The sequence below is a fragment of the Poeciliopsis prolifica genome, unplaced genomic scaffold (genome assembly GCF_027474105.1).
Source record: "Poeciliopsis prolifica strain line A6 unplaced genomic scaffold, Auburn_PproV2 SCAFFOLD025, whole genome shotgun sequence".
NCBI classification, from domain to species: Eukaryota; Metazoa; Chordata; class Actinopteri; order Cyprinodontiformes; family Poeciliidae; genus Poeciliopsis; species Poeciliopsis prolifica.
The window spans coordinates 2418685-2438522 of record NW_026562400.1 but is presented as its reverse complement, the minus strand read 5'-3'; the positions used below and the strand labels follow the sequence as shown (position 1 = coordinate 2438522).

The 19838-nt window shown below is 36.7% G+C and overlaps 1 protein-coding gene across 6 annotated transcripts in view; it reads right to left on the bottom strand.

The window, feature by feature from the left end:
• Positions 1–19838, bottom strand: part of sema6e (sema domain, transmembrane domain (TM), and cytoplasmic domain, (semaphorin) 6E) — a 144449-nt gene that overhangs the window by 57315 nt on the left and 67296 nt on the right. For all 6 annotated transcript variants that reach the window (XM_055047115.1, XM_055047119.1, XM_055047120.1 and 3 more), the window contains 3 exons: positions 4804–5006; positions 1678–1792; positions 419–476 (listed from right to left, as the gene is read on the bottom strand). In XM_055047115.1, coding sequence (XP_054903090.1) covers positions 419–476; positions 1678–1792; positions 4804–4945 — 315 coding nt within the window. In that variant the 5' untranslated portion in view covers positions 4946–5006. The remainder of the gene's footprint in view (positions 1–418; positions 477–1677; positions 1793–4803; positions 5007–19838) is intronic.

Below are 19838 nucleotides of genomic sequence, written 5' to 3'. Positions count from 1 at the left end.
AAGGTAAAAAATTGATGTACAAATTGTCCAGCTGCAATTTGCTAAGCCACTGTTTAAAACATGAGGTCTATTTTGGATAGTAGATGCAGCAGTAAATGGAACATCAAAAATGCTAGCAGACTATGTATTCTTAAATACATGCAATTCTAATCCCAATTTTGGCCACTTATTGGCTAAAAGTGACCAAGCATAGGTTAAGAATTATTGTAAATAATTCTAAAAGATCATAAAATCAATCTGTCAAACTCTGAATAACGAAAAAATTTATTTGCAAGAGGAAAATAACTAACCCAATGTGTAATACAAGGGATAGAGAATCAGCTGTAAAAACTGAAAAATAATTTCATATACATTGTATCACATAAGGCAAACCAGCAGAAGCAGATTTTCAATCATGGCGGTGAAAATATTTTCCTACCTGCAGTGGGATTATCTGCTCAGACGAGGTGCCAAGATTGATAGCAAAAACATGGTCCCTGCAAGAGAGAGTGAGTGAAGACAAAACAGCAGTCATCTCCTCATGCCTTTATTCATTCTATAGGCTTTCTGAATACAAATTTTGATAATATTTTGATCTCAGCAATTCAACCACAAAGAAAGAAACAAGCTTTGATTTCACTCAAAGGGATTGATTCCAGCTTCACACAAACATCATCTTGAAGGTGAAAAAAAAAAGAAAAAAGTTTGGCTTCAAAACCTTCCAAAAGTTTTTTCCCCAACTATTGACAAAACCCACACGATTCACTAAGTGGAGTGAGGCACACTATGTTGCATGCAGCTGTGGAAAATATTAAGCCAATTTACGTAGATCAGGGCTCTCTATACCTTTGTAGATGGATTTCTTGGCAGGCGGGATGCTGCAGTTTGGAAAGAAGCCAAACACTGAAGCAGAACTTGTTTAGCAAAAGGCAAAAGGAAAAACCTTGTGCCTTTTAGAAAATTACCTAATGAAATCTTGATGGTGAAGATTAGGATTAGTGAACTTTCTAGCAGGCCAAGAGGTGCCACAGAAACATAAATAAATTTAGTTAAAAATTAAAAACCTGATGAGGTGCTTAAATTAAGCTAATGTAAAGGCGGTTTCATACTTAATCATATTTCTTAATCCTCTTCCCATTTCAAAAAGCACCTTATCAGCCTCATTTATACACATATTACAACCAAGATACAAACTTAAAGTTAACTTTACTTCTCTGTTCATAAAGTATTACATTTTGTTGTTAGGCCTGTTGCCTTGCAGTAAGAAAGACAGAAAATCTTTGTGCTTTGCATTTTCCTGTTTCTGTAAACCAGATTTGTTCTTAGTCTTCTTACTCTGTTGTACATATATGGTGAAAATCTACCTCTGAACATTATTAATTAATGCTGTGCACAGCTGTTGTTCTGGATGTAACAATGTTTCAGACGCCAAACTAATATTTTCCCCTCACTAAAGCTGCAGAGTTAACAACTTAAGTTTTTTTTTTGTTTGTTTTGTTTTATTTAATTACTGCTATATCCTGAAATATGTTGTTCCCTTCAACTCCCTGTTGAGTTCATAAGTCTGTGATTCAGGTTTAGCAGCTCTATGCAAAATGTGAATATGCCCATAAATTAACCATTTTAAAAATATGCCATGTAAATACAACAGAATACAGAAGAGAGTTAAATTAGATTTATTCAAGAGTGAAGACTGACCGAGCAGCGATGTAAAGCATGTGGTTGATCCGCAGCATCCTCTGGAAGTCCAGGCCCAGGCGGATGGTGTCGTTGTCCGACATGAGCCCCTGAAAGCTGGGGTAGAGGTACGAGGCTGCATGGGTCAAAAGATGGAGTGAAGGAAACATTTCAGTGGATGTAATACAAAAAGTTATAGCAAAGCCACATCTTAGTACAGATTAAAACCCACAGTAGTAAAGTTGGAATGACATGTAAATGACAATAAACAGGGCGACATTAAAACTAAAAGGAATACTTTACCCCTGTATTGTTCTTTTAAGTATCAGAGTAATGCAGATGTGTAACAATAGCTAGATATTCATCCACCGTATAATTACTACTCAAGGTGAAAATCTAGATTATTCTGCACATAAAATAGGGCATTTAGTGTATGCTAATGTGCACTTGTAGAGGTGGATAAGCAAGCAAAAAAAAAAAAAAAAAAAAAAAAAAAAAAAAAAAGAAGACATCCTAAATTGCAAATTAGGCACTCATGTCACCAAAGTCAATCTGATTTAAATAAACTGCTTCTGGTAAGAGTTTCTGAACACACACACCTGGGGTCTGTGCCAAGTAGAGACAAGGAACAAAAACAAAATCATCTCAATGGAGAGACTGTCTGTCTGGGTCAACTTGCATTAAAATAGCAATCATCTGTTTCAAAGGTCACAGGAGTTCAGTTTGGTGCAGTCATGAGTGCTAATTAAATAGTTCTACCTTGCAAAAGAACATATTGAATTCACAGACACTAGAGGGGTAAAAAAAAAGGTACGATGAAACTTGAGAGAAATAAGGTGTTTTCAGGCATAAGAAAAATCTGAGTGTGCTGTTGCACAAAAAATTGCAAGATAAGATGAAGCCAGTGAGCTGGAGCAAATAGAACGAATGATACATCAGCTTCATGTTCCATTAAAGCGGATTTTCATTTTTACCTTGCTCTTCTACTGAATGTAAATTCCATTCCCCCCATCTCTTCTTCAACAGCACATTAACTCACTAGACGCTTTAACAATGAGTGATGGTGTCCAGAAGTTTAAATGACAAAATGACAGTCTGTCAGCAGATTGATGTCCCTTGAAAATTCTCTGTATTAAACAAAAACATCTACCAACAACAAAAAAGCGCTGTAGGCTAAAATAAGATTGGCCCACCTCAAAGCAAACACTGATACATCATCCACATCAACTACGGAAGTCAATAGTTATAGATTAAAATCCTGTTGTAAAGAAATGTAAATTAACTTTGCTAAAACTATCCAATGTCCTCTGTACATTACATTCCCAGGGAATTCATATCTGATAAAAAAAAAAATAAAATAAAAAAAAATGAAAAATAATAATAATAATAATAATAATAATAATAATTGTAGACATGTTGAGGTCACACACAGGTTTCCACAGAAATCTACTTATAAAACATGTTTACACAGGGAATGATTAAACTGTACGCTCTATGGCTTTAACTGCTGTAGAGAATTAGCTCACCATTTCAAACCAATAAGCTGTTTTGAAGTAATGCAAAGTAGATGAACAGGAACATTATGTGTTCTGCCAACTTGCTGGACAGAGTTTTGATGGGAAGGACCACATAAAAGAAGAATCATTAGATACAGTCATTTGCTTTCTGAGGCACGCCCTTTGATCAGTCAAACACTTGGACCACTCAGAACATCAAGTTAAGAAACTAATTCCAAAGAAAAGTCCCCAAATAGCTTTGACTTTTACAAAGTTTCGAGATAAAACATCTTCACTCACTTTCAAAGATTTGCTGACTATACAGTCCACACTATCTGTCACAAACAAGATTAAGATACTAACACAGTTCCATTTCTCTCAAAAAGATGTCAGTGAGGTGAGATTTCATAGACTTGATTCAGACAAAGTACTATGATTCATAATGGACATGTCAAAGCTGCGAGAAACCTTGTCCTGCTCTGTCACCTGCTTGAACCAGAGGTGACAAATTGCTCTCATTACACGTAGGATGCAGCTCCACATATAGTACTATTAGTGCAGCTATTTCTGCTAATGGTTGCGTTCCTCTCCTCCAGATAGATCAATTACAGCATGAGGGCCATCATCTCTGCCACCTCTTAAATCAATTATGGGTCATAATGGTTGGTAGCCAAGGCCTCTTCTGTAGACCTCTTCAATGACAGGATATCACAGATGACTCTCTTGGATATTATGTTAAAGACAGTGTGTCAGAGATGTCAAATTGTGCAGGGTAACCTTTTCTCAAGTTTTTATGTTTTTGGTCAGGTTCTCAAGAAACAACCTGACCAAAAGTTGACAGTGGTGATGTTTAATTGTATGCGTTTAAAATATTTAGGGCCCTTTGCGGATTTCTCATTTACCGGGATTATTTTGTGGTTTTCCTCTTCTTTTTTTTTTTTTTTTTTTTTTTGTTTACGTGTTTTAACCATTTGCTTTTGTTATTTTTTGCGTTTTTTAGTTATTTTTGCATTTGAATGAATTGAGTGTTGAATAAAATCATCTCATGAGGTGATTTCTCTAGATATTTAGTTATTAGAAAACAAATAAAAATGCATCTTCTCTCAACACTAGGGTTTTACTACAGGACATATTTTCAGTAACTGCACTATCTTTTATGTTGTTAATTTTCCCTTATAGTCCAAGTCAAGTTCAAGTTTTTTTGTTTTTTTTTAAGTGGGATAGTACATATTAGTGAACATTTGTAGTTTATCAAATTTATCAAACACAGAAAAAAATCAGAAAAGAGTTGTTATACACATTTAATATATAAGATGCAAAGAGTTGTAACTAAAAAGCAATTCAGTTGAAAGTTTAGAGCTTGGAATTGCTGGTTCTGTCTCTGGTTTGACAGAGTTTGTGGAGAGTTCAAAATGCAGCTCAGATTCTGCATTGTGTCTTTTTTGTTTTCATACCAAAATGAAGAGAAAACATTTAAATTAATTCAAGCCCTATAACACATCTCTGCACAGTTACTTCCAACAAACACGTCCACTTTCACTAAGGCATGCTCCCTGCTGATGATATATAATCCCTTTGTGACCCTCATCTTGTTTTACAATTACTCCTGGAACAGGGTTCACCATGGCAACACAGACGATTTTGAACTTACTTTCCCTGCCCACGATGCTGATTGGTTCCAGGTCTTGTGGAAACGGTGCAGCCCCAGAGGACAGCTGAGGTAAAAAGGCGGCTACGGTGAAAGCCAGAAAGGCTGGCAGGATGGGTCGAGGCGATACGGACGTCAGCCTCATTTTGGCAGAAGATGAAACTTCACTAGAAACTCATGGTCGACAGCAGGCTCCCCCGACTCACCTAAAATGAGAAATAAAATGGCAAAATAAAATAACATCATTTAGAATCCATGCTAAACTAACGCAAAATAAACTGGACTGTTACCTTTTTTTATTGATCCATGTTTAAATTTGATTCAAACAATGAAAATTTAAGCATATCATTAACTAAGCTACATAAAAAGTTGTTTTTATAAATTCCGTTTTCACATTTAGTCCAAGTCAATTCAGAAATGGATCATTGAGCATCTTCTCAACTACTGAGATAACAGCAAAAAAATAAAAAATAAAGAAAGAAAAGAAAAGAAAAGGTGATGACATGTCAGAATAAGTACCAGCACAAAATATCGAGCTCTGAAGAAGCAGGCTATCAGACCACCTGCAACATTTACCATCCATGAATGTCTTTCAGAGCTGACACGACACTGTTACAGTCTTCCATCACAACATCCTGATTGCGGTGTGAATTTACAGCACACCTTCAGGAGTCTAGTGGACTATATGTCCTAAAGTGACAGGGATATTGTGCAAGAAAAAGGAGCTTAATTGCATTTTTTGTAACCAATTGTTTTAACTGTAAAATTGTCAGGACAGTCTAATTACAAAAAGACCACTAATATCACATAGTTTAGTCCTGGTTAAAGAAAGGATGAAGAAAAAAAAAATAGGCAAGGTGATCATAAATGTATACATTATGTGTGTCAAAGTCAGAACCAAAGTCAGAAACATTAACGCAAAGAAATTTGTATTATTCTTGGTGGTCTATCTTCATTAAGCACATAAATGTGCAATATTTTAATTCAACATTCACAAACTACCACACACTAACACTTGAGGAGTTTGGACAGCAGGCAAAGGGAATTTAATCCTGCAGCAGAAAGGATGCAAAGCTCAGCATTGTTCTATGAAGACCGAGTGAGCACCAAAGGAATTATGGGGTTTATATAGTCAACCTATTGTAAGTTCCAGGTCATGAACCATAGAGATAGAAAAGTGAAATCAGAACAATGACTTCTGAGAGAAAGGAATAACCCTAACCTGGAAATTTTTAAGTTAAGAAGAATTAAATTGTCAACACTCAGAAGCAGTTTTCAGTAACTTCAGTAATGCAAAAATCACCTCTCATCACACAACCAAGAAATAACTGGATAACAATGTATTTGCATATATTTCCATCAAAGATATTTTTTTTAGATCTTTTATTCAAAGGGGGAGAAATACATTCTAATCATAGATGTTGATCTTAATGTCTAAAGCTAAAAAAACATTGACGCTAATGTTATGAGCTGTTTTTAAATTGTTCCCAACTTTCTAAAAGAAATTCTGCTGCATTTAGCTGTGTGTTTATTGGTTGTGTTGGATAAAAAGTTGTATCAGGAATCTAGAAAAGTGTTAAATAACACCTAACTAACTCAGCTAGTTTTACTTAGCTTTAAAGTTGCAATAATTAAAATGAAGGCTTTCTGAAGCTGTAATTTGAAGTGAAAACATTGGTAGTTACTCCCCAACCCAAAGCCCTAAAACCCAAATGAAACCCACACATAAAAAGTGGAGGAATATCTGTTCAGTAATAAACTCTTTATTTGCCCTCCTGTTTCCTTAAACATTTTTAATATATTTTTTAAAATGAACCTATGATATAACGTTCAAGTGTAAAAAAATTGTATGTTATTCACTAATATTGCCATTAGTAGTTACACTGTTCAACGAGCACAAAAATGGGCAAATCCAGTTGTTCAACTTGCAGCTGGATCACTGTGAAGTTGGGTGTGACTTTATTCCCAGATCCAAGTTCTGACCTCAGAGTAGAAGCTAACACAGCAAAGAATACCGCCAGCACTTCTGGTTCTCCACCATTCATTTCAGGTCTCTCAAATTGTTGTGTTTAGTCTTTCTTTTGAACAGTGTTTGTTTTAGCAAAACTTTGAATATGAAGGCACTTGTCCCACAGTTTGAGAACCATGGGTCTAAAAAGTGACACAAAAGGTGATTATCGAACATAACAATCAAACAAAAGCTCAAAGAGAACAACCACATTTGCTGTTGGTTTTTTTTATTAGAGCAGTTCTTGGTTTCAAGAGGAACTGCGCAGACAGAAAGACAGAAAATATATATTTTCCGTTACATTTTCTAATATCCAAATGTTCTTTAACATTTTGAAATTATTTGCAGAAACTCATTTAAAATTATTTTAAGAATCATTTAGTAGTTTGCAGTATTTTTAAAGCTCAGTGCAACATATAGACTCTTTATTTCCCCAGAATATACATACCTGCATCAAACTCCAAGTTCCATCAAAACAACTCAAGACAATAACTATTTTTCCACTTAATTTGTCTCTGAAGTGTCAAAGAGGCACATTTCTGCACCACTAATAAGAAACATATCTTCATTTTCACAGAATCAGGAGCAGAGAAAAATGAAATAAGAAATTCAGAAAACGAAAACAGAAAGTCTCAAATTAACGATGTCAGATTTGGAACCAAAGGGAATACAAGATGCACTGACAGTTTTATCAAGAAAAATATGCAGTGTCTGAAATATTTGGTGTCTGAACTATTACAATAGGGATTCACAAACATTTTTAGAAATGGTCTCAAGTATTTGGAAATTACAACCATTCCTGGGTGGCTCTCCTCCCCAATTCCCACAAATAATGTGTTCCACTGTGGTTAGCACAAACTTGGACCTTTTGTAATGTTTAGACATCATAATGATTCCATAAAGGTGATCAGGTAGTACATCAAAAATTAAACATGTTTTATGAAATATTAAGATACACAAATAAAGAAAAGCAAACCATAAGACACTGAAGGTTTAATGTGTATCAGAAGAAACAGTTGTAATTTTGTATGTGATGTTATGAAATGTATGCAAGAAAAAGTATGACTAAGTTTCCAGTAGGGTTTCTGCAGCTCCTCTTATACCAATACCTTAGCTGCTTCAAAAAGCCTTTAAAGTTTGATAGTTGTGTTTACAAGGATGTGAAGTTTCAAACAAGCATATCAAACCGTACATTTTGCGTGTCACGTGTTCTGGTTCTCCATGCTTTCCAGAGCCTGCGTCCACCCAGTGGTTCCAATGTCTTGTCAAAACAACCACATGTGAGTTGAAATGTGACAGGAGGAAAAGCAGCGCATGACAGAAATGGTTGTTTTTCAGACAAAGATTGTGTTGTTGAGTCCTGAGCCACGTTGTCCCTCCCAGTTCTCCTTTAGTAAGCTTCATTGGACCACTGATCTGATTGCAGTCTCATGACACAAATCACACAGCTCATCCCAATCAGAACCAAGTTGTTTTTCTCAAATACTTGCATCATTTTTATGTTGGGAGTTAACACCACAAAAAACATCAGCTCCTGACTTAAAAAACTATTCCATGGTGTGTGGAACTGAATTTTCTGCAGATTATTTAAACATTGTACTTGTATATTACCAAAAAAAAAATATATATATATATATATTAGCAATTTCTTTCTGTACCTGCAGGTTATTGCAACTCTGTTCTTAACCAGCAAGGCTGAGGAAACCTTTGCTAATTAGATTTCCAGTGGTTAAGCATCCAGACGTTGCCAGGGCAAACTGGAACTGGGATCCTGAAGCTTTGAACAACAATTGAGAGAACAACCCCCACAGGAGAAAGAGGTGGATTCTATAGACTTGTTTTCAAGTGTGTGTCAGATGTGGTGCAAGAGTTTATTCCAGGGTAGTTACAACCCTGGAATGCCTTGGCAACAGCAGAACTGGGATAATGAATTAGATTTTGAAATTATGAGTCCAACATTTAGACTTAAGATTTTTATAGAATAAAAAAAAGCCCTGAATTTTCTTTCATAGTATATTTTCTTTTTGTTTATATAGGGAAACTCTAGAACTAGACCTCCAAAGCTACCTGGCAAGATAGACAACTGAACAAGTCGTCTAAGCAGCAGAATAAAAACATGTTAGATAAAGTAGCTGGGGATTTCTGAATATTTCAGAGATCCCACAGTGTCCAAAACAAAATGGCTCGAGGGAAACATTTTATTAAGTTCATTAGCTTTTACGGTCAAAGAGGAATGACGGGTGGCTCCTTGCGTTTTACAAGGAATAGAAAATCAATGGTCCCTTTAGGCCTAGAGTTCTTGGATTAGTATATCAGCTGCCTTGTGTCAGTATGATATTGTTTTTACTCCCCAAGAGTCTCCATTGTGCCATTGTAGGAAGAGGGGAGGATGGGATCTGGCCTGCGATGCATCTGTCAGGAGAGGCTGGGACCCTCTTTGCCATCCTGCCACTCAGTCAGTTCCCAAGGGAGCACTACTCTGACCTTAGCATCTATAAAATTCAGACAAGTGATGGTTTGTCCCCTCGCAGGGGCCATTGACTGTCACCCCAAGTCAAAATACTGCTCCTCTGTTCTCACTGAATAATCCCTACAGATTAGAGTGTGTTTTATACTTGAGCATCCATGACAGATCTTAAGAGAGTTTGTGTGAAAGTAAAGGCATTCTGAGACAAAGAGACAAAAGATCAAGAAACTGTGTCTGGACTGCTTTGATCACATTCTCACCTTCTATACGAACAGGAATACAGATGTTGGCTTCTCATAAAGATTGAGTATTCAATAAAAATGGATGTTGTTGGCTGACAGAGAGCACTAGGTATTTGTCTTAGGGAGCAGCCGGAGTGCCTCCAGGAAGACTTGCTCTCAGGACTTCTTTATTCAGACAAAAAGCCAGGCAGACTTTACACAGAAGGATCTAAAGCAGGATTCAGACAGTGAGGCGGTACTCTGATCGATCGGTAAATCGCTGCAGGCATCATCCATCGTCTTCTTGTCTATTTGCAATGGGAAAGAAAAAGCCCAAAGGACCATCAGGGAAAAAGGGATTGGGCGTGCATCAGAGAGAACCCTTTCATTTGTCTGCCTGCTGTTAATTATTTACATTAATCTTCAGAGAGACCTATAACTCCCCTAACCCTCTGTGCCCTCTGTCAGTCAAGATGCACCTTTAATCTTCTCGGGTGCTCATGGTATTTAAAACGAGCCTTGCTCTGGAGGCACCTAATCAAACAGATCTGTTAAAAAATGCTGGGTGGCATTTGTTCACACCAATAAGCCTCATCTCTCTTTCAAATCTTATATATGGAAGTGAATGTTAACTGGCATCCAATCTCTTTGGCATCAATAATTCAGAATGTTATAGGGAGACCCAACCTGAACCCTACATTGACAAAACTCCGAGCACTGTCACTCCCTCAAGGACGTCATAACCGGATACTCCTCTGAGGCCCTAGATGTGAAATTCAGCGCTACTGGAGAAAAAGCTGAGTGTTTCTGTTTTCTGTATTTCGCGTGTTTTCACTTTTACCTTTCTACTTGAGGGACTGTAATCTGATGTAGCAGCTGAAGTAAGCCAACTTATCGGCTTGAAGAAAACCCCCGGGGAATGCTTAGAGGTGGATGCTGAAGTGTTTAGGTATTCTAACTTTCCCAAGGTGCATTTTGCAAAAGAAAACAGAGAATGTGTTGCAGTGCTGATATTTTTCTAACGTCACATTTTATTTGACAGCTTTCACTTGGTATATAACTACACTCACTTACCAATGCAACTCAATAAGTTAAGATATGACCAAAAAAGTTTAGAGCAGTTAAATATTTCAGAGTGGCGTTTATATAAATTTATCAACAATCATAAAACTTCTGAATGCCAGACAGCATCAAAAGTGTTTCACCCAGGCTAAAGAGAAAAGGAAATGGAAGATCTATATTTCACTTTGTGAGTTGGTTTACTAAAGTAAATAAACTTTTTGATATTCGGAATTATTGACAGAAATGATTCCACATTGGAGGATTGTAAGATTCATATTGCAAACATTTTCATACATTAAGTGAGGGAAAGCCCCACATCATATCAAGAAAAAAAAAAAAAAACAACAACCAAAAAACATGGGAAATGCAGGAAACCCATGAGTTTTACTGCATTATAAATGTAGCTTGTATGAATGCCATTGCATTCATTTGCATCCTGCCTGTCCAAGTTTACAACAGTAAACCAGCAAATGCTTTGAAATCTCTGTTCTGAGGTTGGGCTTGCCAGATGCAGATTCTGCGCACAGCATCTTGAACCTAAAACATTTGAAAATAAATACTTGAAAACAAAAGAAACATTTCATCCAAGTTGGACAAAACCGCAAAGGGAATTACACTTCTGTTGTCCAAATGGCAAGGAGCTTAGTCTGCCAATGAGACTGCTATCTCTGACATGGTTTTACAGTCAGCAACATAAGAAATTAAGAACTGTGGTGTGCAAACCTCCAAAATCCAATTTCTATCACAACAGATGCAGACAAACATAAGACTTAGAGACTATTACTTTTTTTTTCAAATGCAATCTGCACATAAATTGTAAACTAAAAGTATATAATCATTGCAAAATACTTTCAAATGTCCCCACATGTAACTCCTTGTAAAGAGGTTCCTTCCTGTTTTTTCTTCTTTATTTGTTATTATTTTGTGCCATGCACAGAGCAAGCCAGGGTTTCTTTGATCTCCATTTTCCCTTCACTACAAATTATTTTCTAAATGTTACATCCTGAATGAGTTATCAGTCTACCACAGTGTTTTTGCCTTCTATTAAAAGAAATAAATTATGAATGACATCTTTAAAGATGAGTCGATCACGATGTGCTACAAGTGATAACAGAACTAGATTGCTACCTTGTTTCCTGTGTAGATCAGAATGTCTTCATACTGAGTGATAAGCTTTTGATGTCACTGTGGTGCAAGAAAGGAGCCTCCTGCTTCCATCTTTTAGTCTTGACAAAAGAAGAAGCCACAGATTTAGCTTTGCCAAAGCTGAGATTTAAACTCCAACGATAAGACACAGGAAGACAGGATGACTGAGACTTGATCAAAGGATGATAAAGAGCTATGACGATTCCTCCACTGCCTTTATTCCTTGTTAGCAGAGGTAATCACACAGCCGTCAACGTGAAGATCCATCACTGTCATGTTGTCCCAACAGGACTTTCAGGACATGAATAGAAAGAAGAGGTAGCACAGGCCCACGGGACAAAAGAACATTTGGCAATATTTGTTTTAAATGAGAAGAAAAGCAATGAGCCCTGCTTTTACATGCGAAGGGTTTTAGAAACCCGAGTGGTCCATGGTGATGAAGGGAAATATAAATCAAGAGTAAAAGTGAGGCTTCTTGGTGAGAATGCTTCTCAGAGATAATGGCATCATCATGCCTGTGTGGTTCTCCATTCCTAGGAAGATTAAACACTTTATCATTGTCGATGGGACAAACATAATCTACGGCAAGGATCCATCCAATTATTTGTCGTTTTTTCCACTCAAACCAGAGATCCACATGTCAGCTTCATCACACAAAACAAGCTTTAAAAAGGGGAGATGAAAAGAGACAGCGGTCTTATCAGGACAGCGTTACCTTTCAGGGGTAGTTGCCCACGGTGGCAGCTGACCTCACTTTTATTACCGCTGTCTTTTACTGATGATATCATCCAAACCCATACTGAAGGCCCCTGGAGCTTCTGACCTCAGTTTATCTCATTTTATGGCTGTAAGAACTGACTTCTGCAAAAAAAAAAAAAAAAAAAAAAAAAAAAGCCAGTGGCCACGGGCAAGCATATGCCAAAGAACAGTGAGGCTCCTCACACCTCATCAAAGCTTGCAGGGAGTCATGGAACATGTAAGAGATAAGGTGAGAGCGATGCATCAAACAGGAAATAGGACATGAACAGTGACAGCAGAAAGACAGAAATCCCAATGAGGAGGGAAAAGAAGACAGGAATGACAGTGTCTCATAGCTCACTGATCTGGAAGCATTTAGACAATCAATCCCAACTTTCAGATTGACAGGCTGGGTTTTAACAACAAACTACAGTTACCATAAAGTTACTACAGTTATAATAACCAGAAGACACAAATAAATGTTATTTTAAAAGTGCAAATCCTGGGCTCCAGCCTTTCGGATACATTTTCTGTAGTTTTCCTCTGAGATTAATTAGGCACTCGTAGAAGATCACATTCACCATGGCTGTCTCCTGTGGTATAAATTTGACTTTGAACCAAATACAACAGAATTTTTAGTACCATAATTTCAACAGGTGAAATCTGAAGCCAAGAGACCAAATTGCTTGTCTGTGAAGTTTCATTTTGAAACTGATTGAGCTGATCACAGAAAGAATCCCTTTTCACCTTGGATGAATGTCCAAACCCTTTAAGCTTCATCAGCTTATTGGTGCAGCAACAAGAAGAAGTAGACCAACACAGGGACCTGTGTAAGCTTGTAATTATTGAAAAAAACAATAACTCAAACCAACTAAGACCTTTTAATTTGATAAAATATTGCACCTACAGTCAATCATTTAGCACCACTGTTAGGAATACACTTGATAAATGAAGCATGTCTCACTGGAAATATATTTTTACAAGATCAAGTAAATATTTTGAGATATTTTTTTTTATAGTCGTCCATTTTATATCTACAGAGCTTATTGTCAGAAAAATAAGCTCTGAGGGTATCAATCACAGTTGTCCACTGTTCTGGATACATGGGGCCTTAGCGGCACTTCACTCTGTCAATCGGGTCCTTATCTTTCCGCATACGTCTACGGTGACCGAATTGTGTGTTAACGCATGGCCTTGATCCTGGTATAGATAATATTGCCTTTCCTAGGCTTAAAGAGGATAAGGGCTTATCTCTGTTAAACCTCCAACAGTCATTAGAGACAGCAGAGCTTCCTTAGAAGTCCATCTAATTGGGTCTCAAATCATCTTTCAAGCCTTCCCTACTTTCCGCAAACGCTGAAATCAGTGCAATGAAGATGTATTTTACTGCCATTGGATCAAGAATGTCATTATTTTAGTCTTAGCGTGAATAATACCAGTACAGAAGAAAGTTTTATCTAAAAGGGTCAGCTTTTCTGAATTTATATTCAGTGTGATGGGTAACATTTGAAAACACTCCACCTTGACAGACTGCTCTTTCAAGTTCCCCAAATCAGGAGTACTTCTTCAAGGCTTTATGTCACACTTCAAATAAAACTACAATTTATACTAAAGGATCAAAGCACTGCACATTATATTTATCTGTCAAATCTCTCTATGTTCAACGGAAGATGTTTTCCCACTTACCAGAAAGTCTCCTTCCAACAGTCCCCACATCCTTCTCCTCCCTTTCTCCTCCCTCTTCATCCTTCCTCTAGCTTTGACCAAGCAGTTTTAATAATAGGAAAGTGAGGGGACAAACGAGGCCATCCATAAAGAGGCCAGACACCGGCATGAGCATGCTGTTGAGTCTGGGTGGTGGTGTCATTAAGTGCGAGTGCGTGATAAATGCACTGTGCTTGTCGGATTTGAGCTTCTCATTAGTCTGTGTTCAGGAGCAAACCTGGGGCCATTACTCTTGCAGCTGCCTTGACAACAAGCTGATTGTGTCTGTGTTCAAGAGCAAAATAAAGTGGATTTCTATTGTAAAACTTGTATGCAGACAGGGATTTTAAACAAGGCATTGCACCTTTTGGGAGCCATTGTTAAACATCTCCCAGGTTCAGACAATAGCTCTGCTGAATTTAAAACTTCATTTTCCAAAGAATAATTCCTTGCAAAATTTGAATTGTTTTAAGTTGGTTAAATAAATATTAGCAAAATAACAACTAGAATGTTTGCAAAAACGAGACACATCTTGAGCTTATTTAACTACTTGTAAATTTACATAGAAAAAAAAATCATTAGGATGGGGAAAAAAAAAATGTGTTCAATCATCTTGAACATGGTTTTTGGTATCAGACGACCTTTATGAAATGTATTAGGATTTTCACACACAGCCCATTAAATGTAGATATACAGTAGATGTTAATGTACTGTATATTTATATATATAAAATGTATAGATAATAAATGTAAGAAATATTATTTGCAAACTGAGAATCAAACTATAATCAAACATCCTTCAAATAAAGAGCGTACCTGAGTTTTGCTGGGATGTGGTTGAAAAATTATTAGAACTGATCACAAGGCCAGCCTAAATGTGCCTGAAATTAACTGTTTTTGTTTAAACTGTACATGGACAGCTCACCAAACCCAAAAAAGTATTTTCAATTCTAAATAAAGGTAAACACCAGCTAACTTTAAATAGCTGTGAGAAAATGATGCTCCTCGATGTCCAGTGTTGAAGGGTAACTGCTTCAGTTTGTTGCCTTTAATATTGTTTTAACCGATTTGTCAAACAACAACCTGCAAAAATATTACTCAAAAAATATAAATATGTACCAAAACATTTAAGAAACTTCTAGACCTATTACTTAAGACAGCCTGGCTCCTTCAAGGAAAAATCTATACAAAAAAAAAATTAAAAAAAATTAAAAACACAGCTAACATTGACTCAATAAGAACAGACCTGTTTTGATTTCAAGTCTCAAAGCTTTGATTAGAATTTCAAAGTTTTGACGTGGCTGGAAACCAAAACGCCACGGTTATGATGTTGATATGAATAAGATATGATGCTTCAGAAATGTGGACTCATACACATTTCTGAATAAGCTTCACATCACAAAATAAACACAGAACAAAATTAATTGATCACTTGGACATTATCCTCAAAAACTCTAGTCTCTATCATTTCAAACATTCTCTTCTGCAAGTGTAAATCTAAGGATGTTTCCACACCTAATATTCCAGTAGACTCACTTATGAATATGGAACAATTTGCAACATTTGCTACGTTTCCAGCTAGTACAGTTTGTTTTCACACCACACTGTGCCAAGCGAACCAGATCCTGGTCTTTGGTCTGCTTGGCAATAATACATGCTTTCAAACCTGATAAGCGTTTCCTTCTTTTACAATCATCAAGGCAAACAAACCAGCATTTGATTAAAGCAGACTAAGCAGGACTGGTGTGAATGCACCCCAAAACTTACATTTTTCTTAATCCCATAGTTTCCTTTTATGGTCCTTAAGTTGTTGGTTTTAACGTTGCGTAAAAAACGTTACACAATTCTGTAGTTTAGTCTCGTATGTATTGCTATCCTTAAAGTTACAACACATATTTCAAATGGGCCTGAAATGTCTGAGACATTTACTCCAAACTTCTTGATATATTTTGAGGCAACAAACCTATTAATATGTACTGAAGATGGCAAACTGATAATGTGCAAACGCAGCAGCTGAAATTCCAGTGCAGAGCAAGTGTGCGTGCCTGTAAGAGATACTGCTTCATACCATTCATGCGTCATATTTCTGATACATCTGGCTTTGATAAACAAAGCATGAAAGAACTTTAGAGTTGTTGACTTTTGTCTGAAAAGCAGACCTCTTTAAACTGAGTTGTCAGCAAATGTTCCTGAAACAAAACATAAAAGCTTACATTAGACGCCATTTTTGAGCATAACCAGAAGTATTTCAGTGATAATGAATGGAAGTATATAAAATAATAAATATATTTTTTTATATTTGACACCATTTATGTATTTAATCATAGTGGTTACTAAATAGACTCTTTAACATCTGGAGTTTTAAAGTAAATGTTTATATATCGCCAGACATTTGATTGCTGAAATAATTAATTGGATGACTCAAGATTAATTGTTTATTGAAATAATTGTCAAATAATTCAATAATAGTTTTTCTAAATAATAATAAAACAAAACTTTTGTCATGAAATTATTAATTGGTACATGAAAAACATATATATTAAACACATTAGTTTTGTGCTGTATTAATTTTAAATTATATCTGAAGGAGCTGAGCTTTTCACATGTTGGTGTTACAAGTATTTTTTTAAGCTGCATATTCATCTGTTGCTACAAATGATAAACATACAATAAAGGGAAGCTGTGATATTGCATTTTAGCCAGTAACATGCCAAAAAAGATACACACAGTACACATTTCATGTATTTACAGCAGACTAATGACATCAATAGAATGCTTGTGGATGAAAACTAGACCAATAGAGGCTCATCTTGAAATGCATGATCGCCTGTTTGTGGTATCTGACTGCAGATCATGCAAGAAGCCACACCTTCTGGTTCTGCCTGCCTGTATCTGTGGTTAAGCCAGTCGTCTGGATGTCTAGTATCATCAATTCATAGAGACAAGCATCTGTCCAGGTCTCCTGACTGTACCTCTGTCCTCACTGGCTTTTCAGGCTGTTCTGCAGACAGCTATGTGCTGCTGGCTCGGCAGTGGAGCTTATCACGATCAACACAGGAAATGTGAAGCCACATAGAGCGACTGCTGACAGTTTAATTTGTCACCAGCGATAGGGTTTGTCAAACGATTCATAGAGTTCATCAGCCACCTGGCTGTATTTGCTCACTCTGCCGATGACTTTTCAGCCCTCTTGAGAAATCTTCCACCACCCTGACCTTGATGCTTAAATGTGGCATATTTTTCATGAGCAGGTGCCATGTTCCTCCTCAGCGCAAGACTATGTGCTGAGTACTAATTTTTTTCCAATCAGTGCTTGGAAAAAAAATAAAAAATTCCCTCAATAACTGAGACAATCACTTAATGCAAAACAGTGTTATGGTTACAGCAAGGGGGGAGTACTCAGCTGAAGAGCAACTGCAAACTCTCAGGTAAATGGAAAGAATGGCTTTCTGGAGTTCAAGGTGAACATTTTGGAAGCATTCACAACACCCTTAGCAAAAGGCTTTTCCTGGCTTAATCACCATCACAAGCCACAAGGAGTAATTGTTACAAGTTTCCTCAACGAGGTTACAGATCATCAGCTGTCAGATTCTGTTCATGAAATAAAATACATAACTTGCTGAAGTTTAAGCTATGCATAAGAAGGAGAAGCCAAGGGTATTGGTGTCATTGAACGTGCCATAGTTGTTTGGTGGTATGAGAATAAGTGGTATACTATCATCTCCAGAGTGTTTTTTTAAGCTCAACCATCTGTCAGATTTACAGTGTTGCAGATTAAAATGTCTTGTTAAGGTTAGGCATCAGAGAAGAATAGGCAGGCTCGTTCATGATGACAGACAGCCAAGTAGCTGAAATAACCATATGGTACATCCGAGGTATGCAGAACAATATGTCTCAATGCGCGACGCTTGAAACCTTAAGCACATGAACGGCAGAAGACTAGACCGGGTGCCACTCCCATTAGATAAGAACAGGAAACTGAGGATACAATTTAAACAGGTGCACCAAAAATTACCAGATTGGAAAAATACAACCTTGTCTGTCGAGTCCTGATTTGCAACTGGTAGTAATAGTAGCCATTTTTCCATTCCAACTTGAATAATATATTGCAAATGGTTGCAAATGGTAGGGTCAGAGCTTGGTGTAAACAAAGCATGGATTTATCCTGCTTTGTACTAACTGTTTAGGCAGCTGGTGGTGGGTAAGGATAAAGGGGATAATTTTTTGGAATGCCTTATGCCTCTTAGTGCCAATTAAGAATCATTTAATTGCCATAGCTGGAGAAAAATCTTCCTCACTAATATGTAACATTTATCAGGATAATTATTCTGATGTTAAATTTTATGAAAGTTTAGAGATGCTCTGATGTTTTAAAATCAAAATGAAGACCACATGATATAACAGTATCATATCCAAGTTCTCTTGAAGCTGCAGCTTCAGGTAAAGAAATGCGGTTGCATTTGAAAACGATGCATGACCTCATGTTCAAATGCATGCTTTAAAATCAAACATTTTAAAGTCGAAAATGCATGTTCATCTCATTCTGTCCGCGAACAGAATGAGATGATTCACTTTAATCTCTGAGATTTAATTTTCTTACTTCTGTCCAAGTGATTTGCTACTGCAGATGTCTTCTCTCTATGCTTAAGCCCTCCGGCCATATGCTCCAACTACACAGACTGTGAAGTGAAGGGCTTTTAATCAGTCTTCTCAATGATGGAGCACATTCTGTCATTAGAAGACACAAAGCTTTGAGGCTTGTTAGAGTCTCTCACTTCCAAGTATTTCAACTGAAGTTCGGTCTGAGACCCCTGCACCTTTCAGTGCATTGTGTTTTTATCATTGTGGCTTTCTCCTCTGTTCGAGGTGGCAGCAATCCTAATTTTGTTCACAAAAACATTTTACACATTTTGAACTTTATTTTCATAGGTACACTCTTATTGGAACACCATTAGTATTGATTAATTTAATTCTTGAGATTAACTATAATTGTTTCCTTTTACAACACACACACTTGTTTTCTGGGAAGGAACACAAATGCTGAACCAAAAAAAAAAACATAAGCATTCATGAAGTGTTTATTCAAGTTGGAATGGAAAAATGGCTACTAATCCTTGTCCTTCCAATCCAGTTGGACAAAAGGATGAAAAGAAAAATGTACCGTTTTCCTTTTGGCCTTCACATAACAGCTTGATACACCATCAAGCTGAACATACAGCCAAAAGCTGAAGAAACAACCTGCCTCTCTCCTCCCTCCTTCCCTCCCTCCCTCTCTCCTTCCTTCTATCTGAAACAGCTATTTTGGAGTTTCCACAAATATATAAATTTTTATAAGGACAGGAGTTGGATAAAGGTTTATGACACATTGCAGCAAATATCAACATGTACTTCCTCAGCAGGAATATTTGCTTTTTGACTACAAAACCTAGATAATTTCTGCATAAGGGCAGCAAATTTGAGAATTTAGATATAATTTGAATAATACAAGGTCACATAGCCAAAGAAGGAGAGAACGATGTAAACGTATAGCCTAATGATAAATTTTTAATGTTATTGACAGACCCATTATTAATTAATTGACTTATTGTTGACACAATATGATGAATACATAACAATTAGTCCATACTGGAGTCCTGTACTTCAAGTTTAGGTAGTTTAGGGGATCCATGTGAATTATTTTACATGATGTTGGA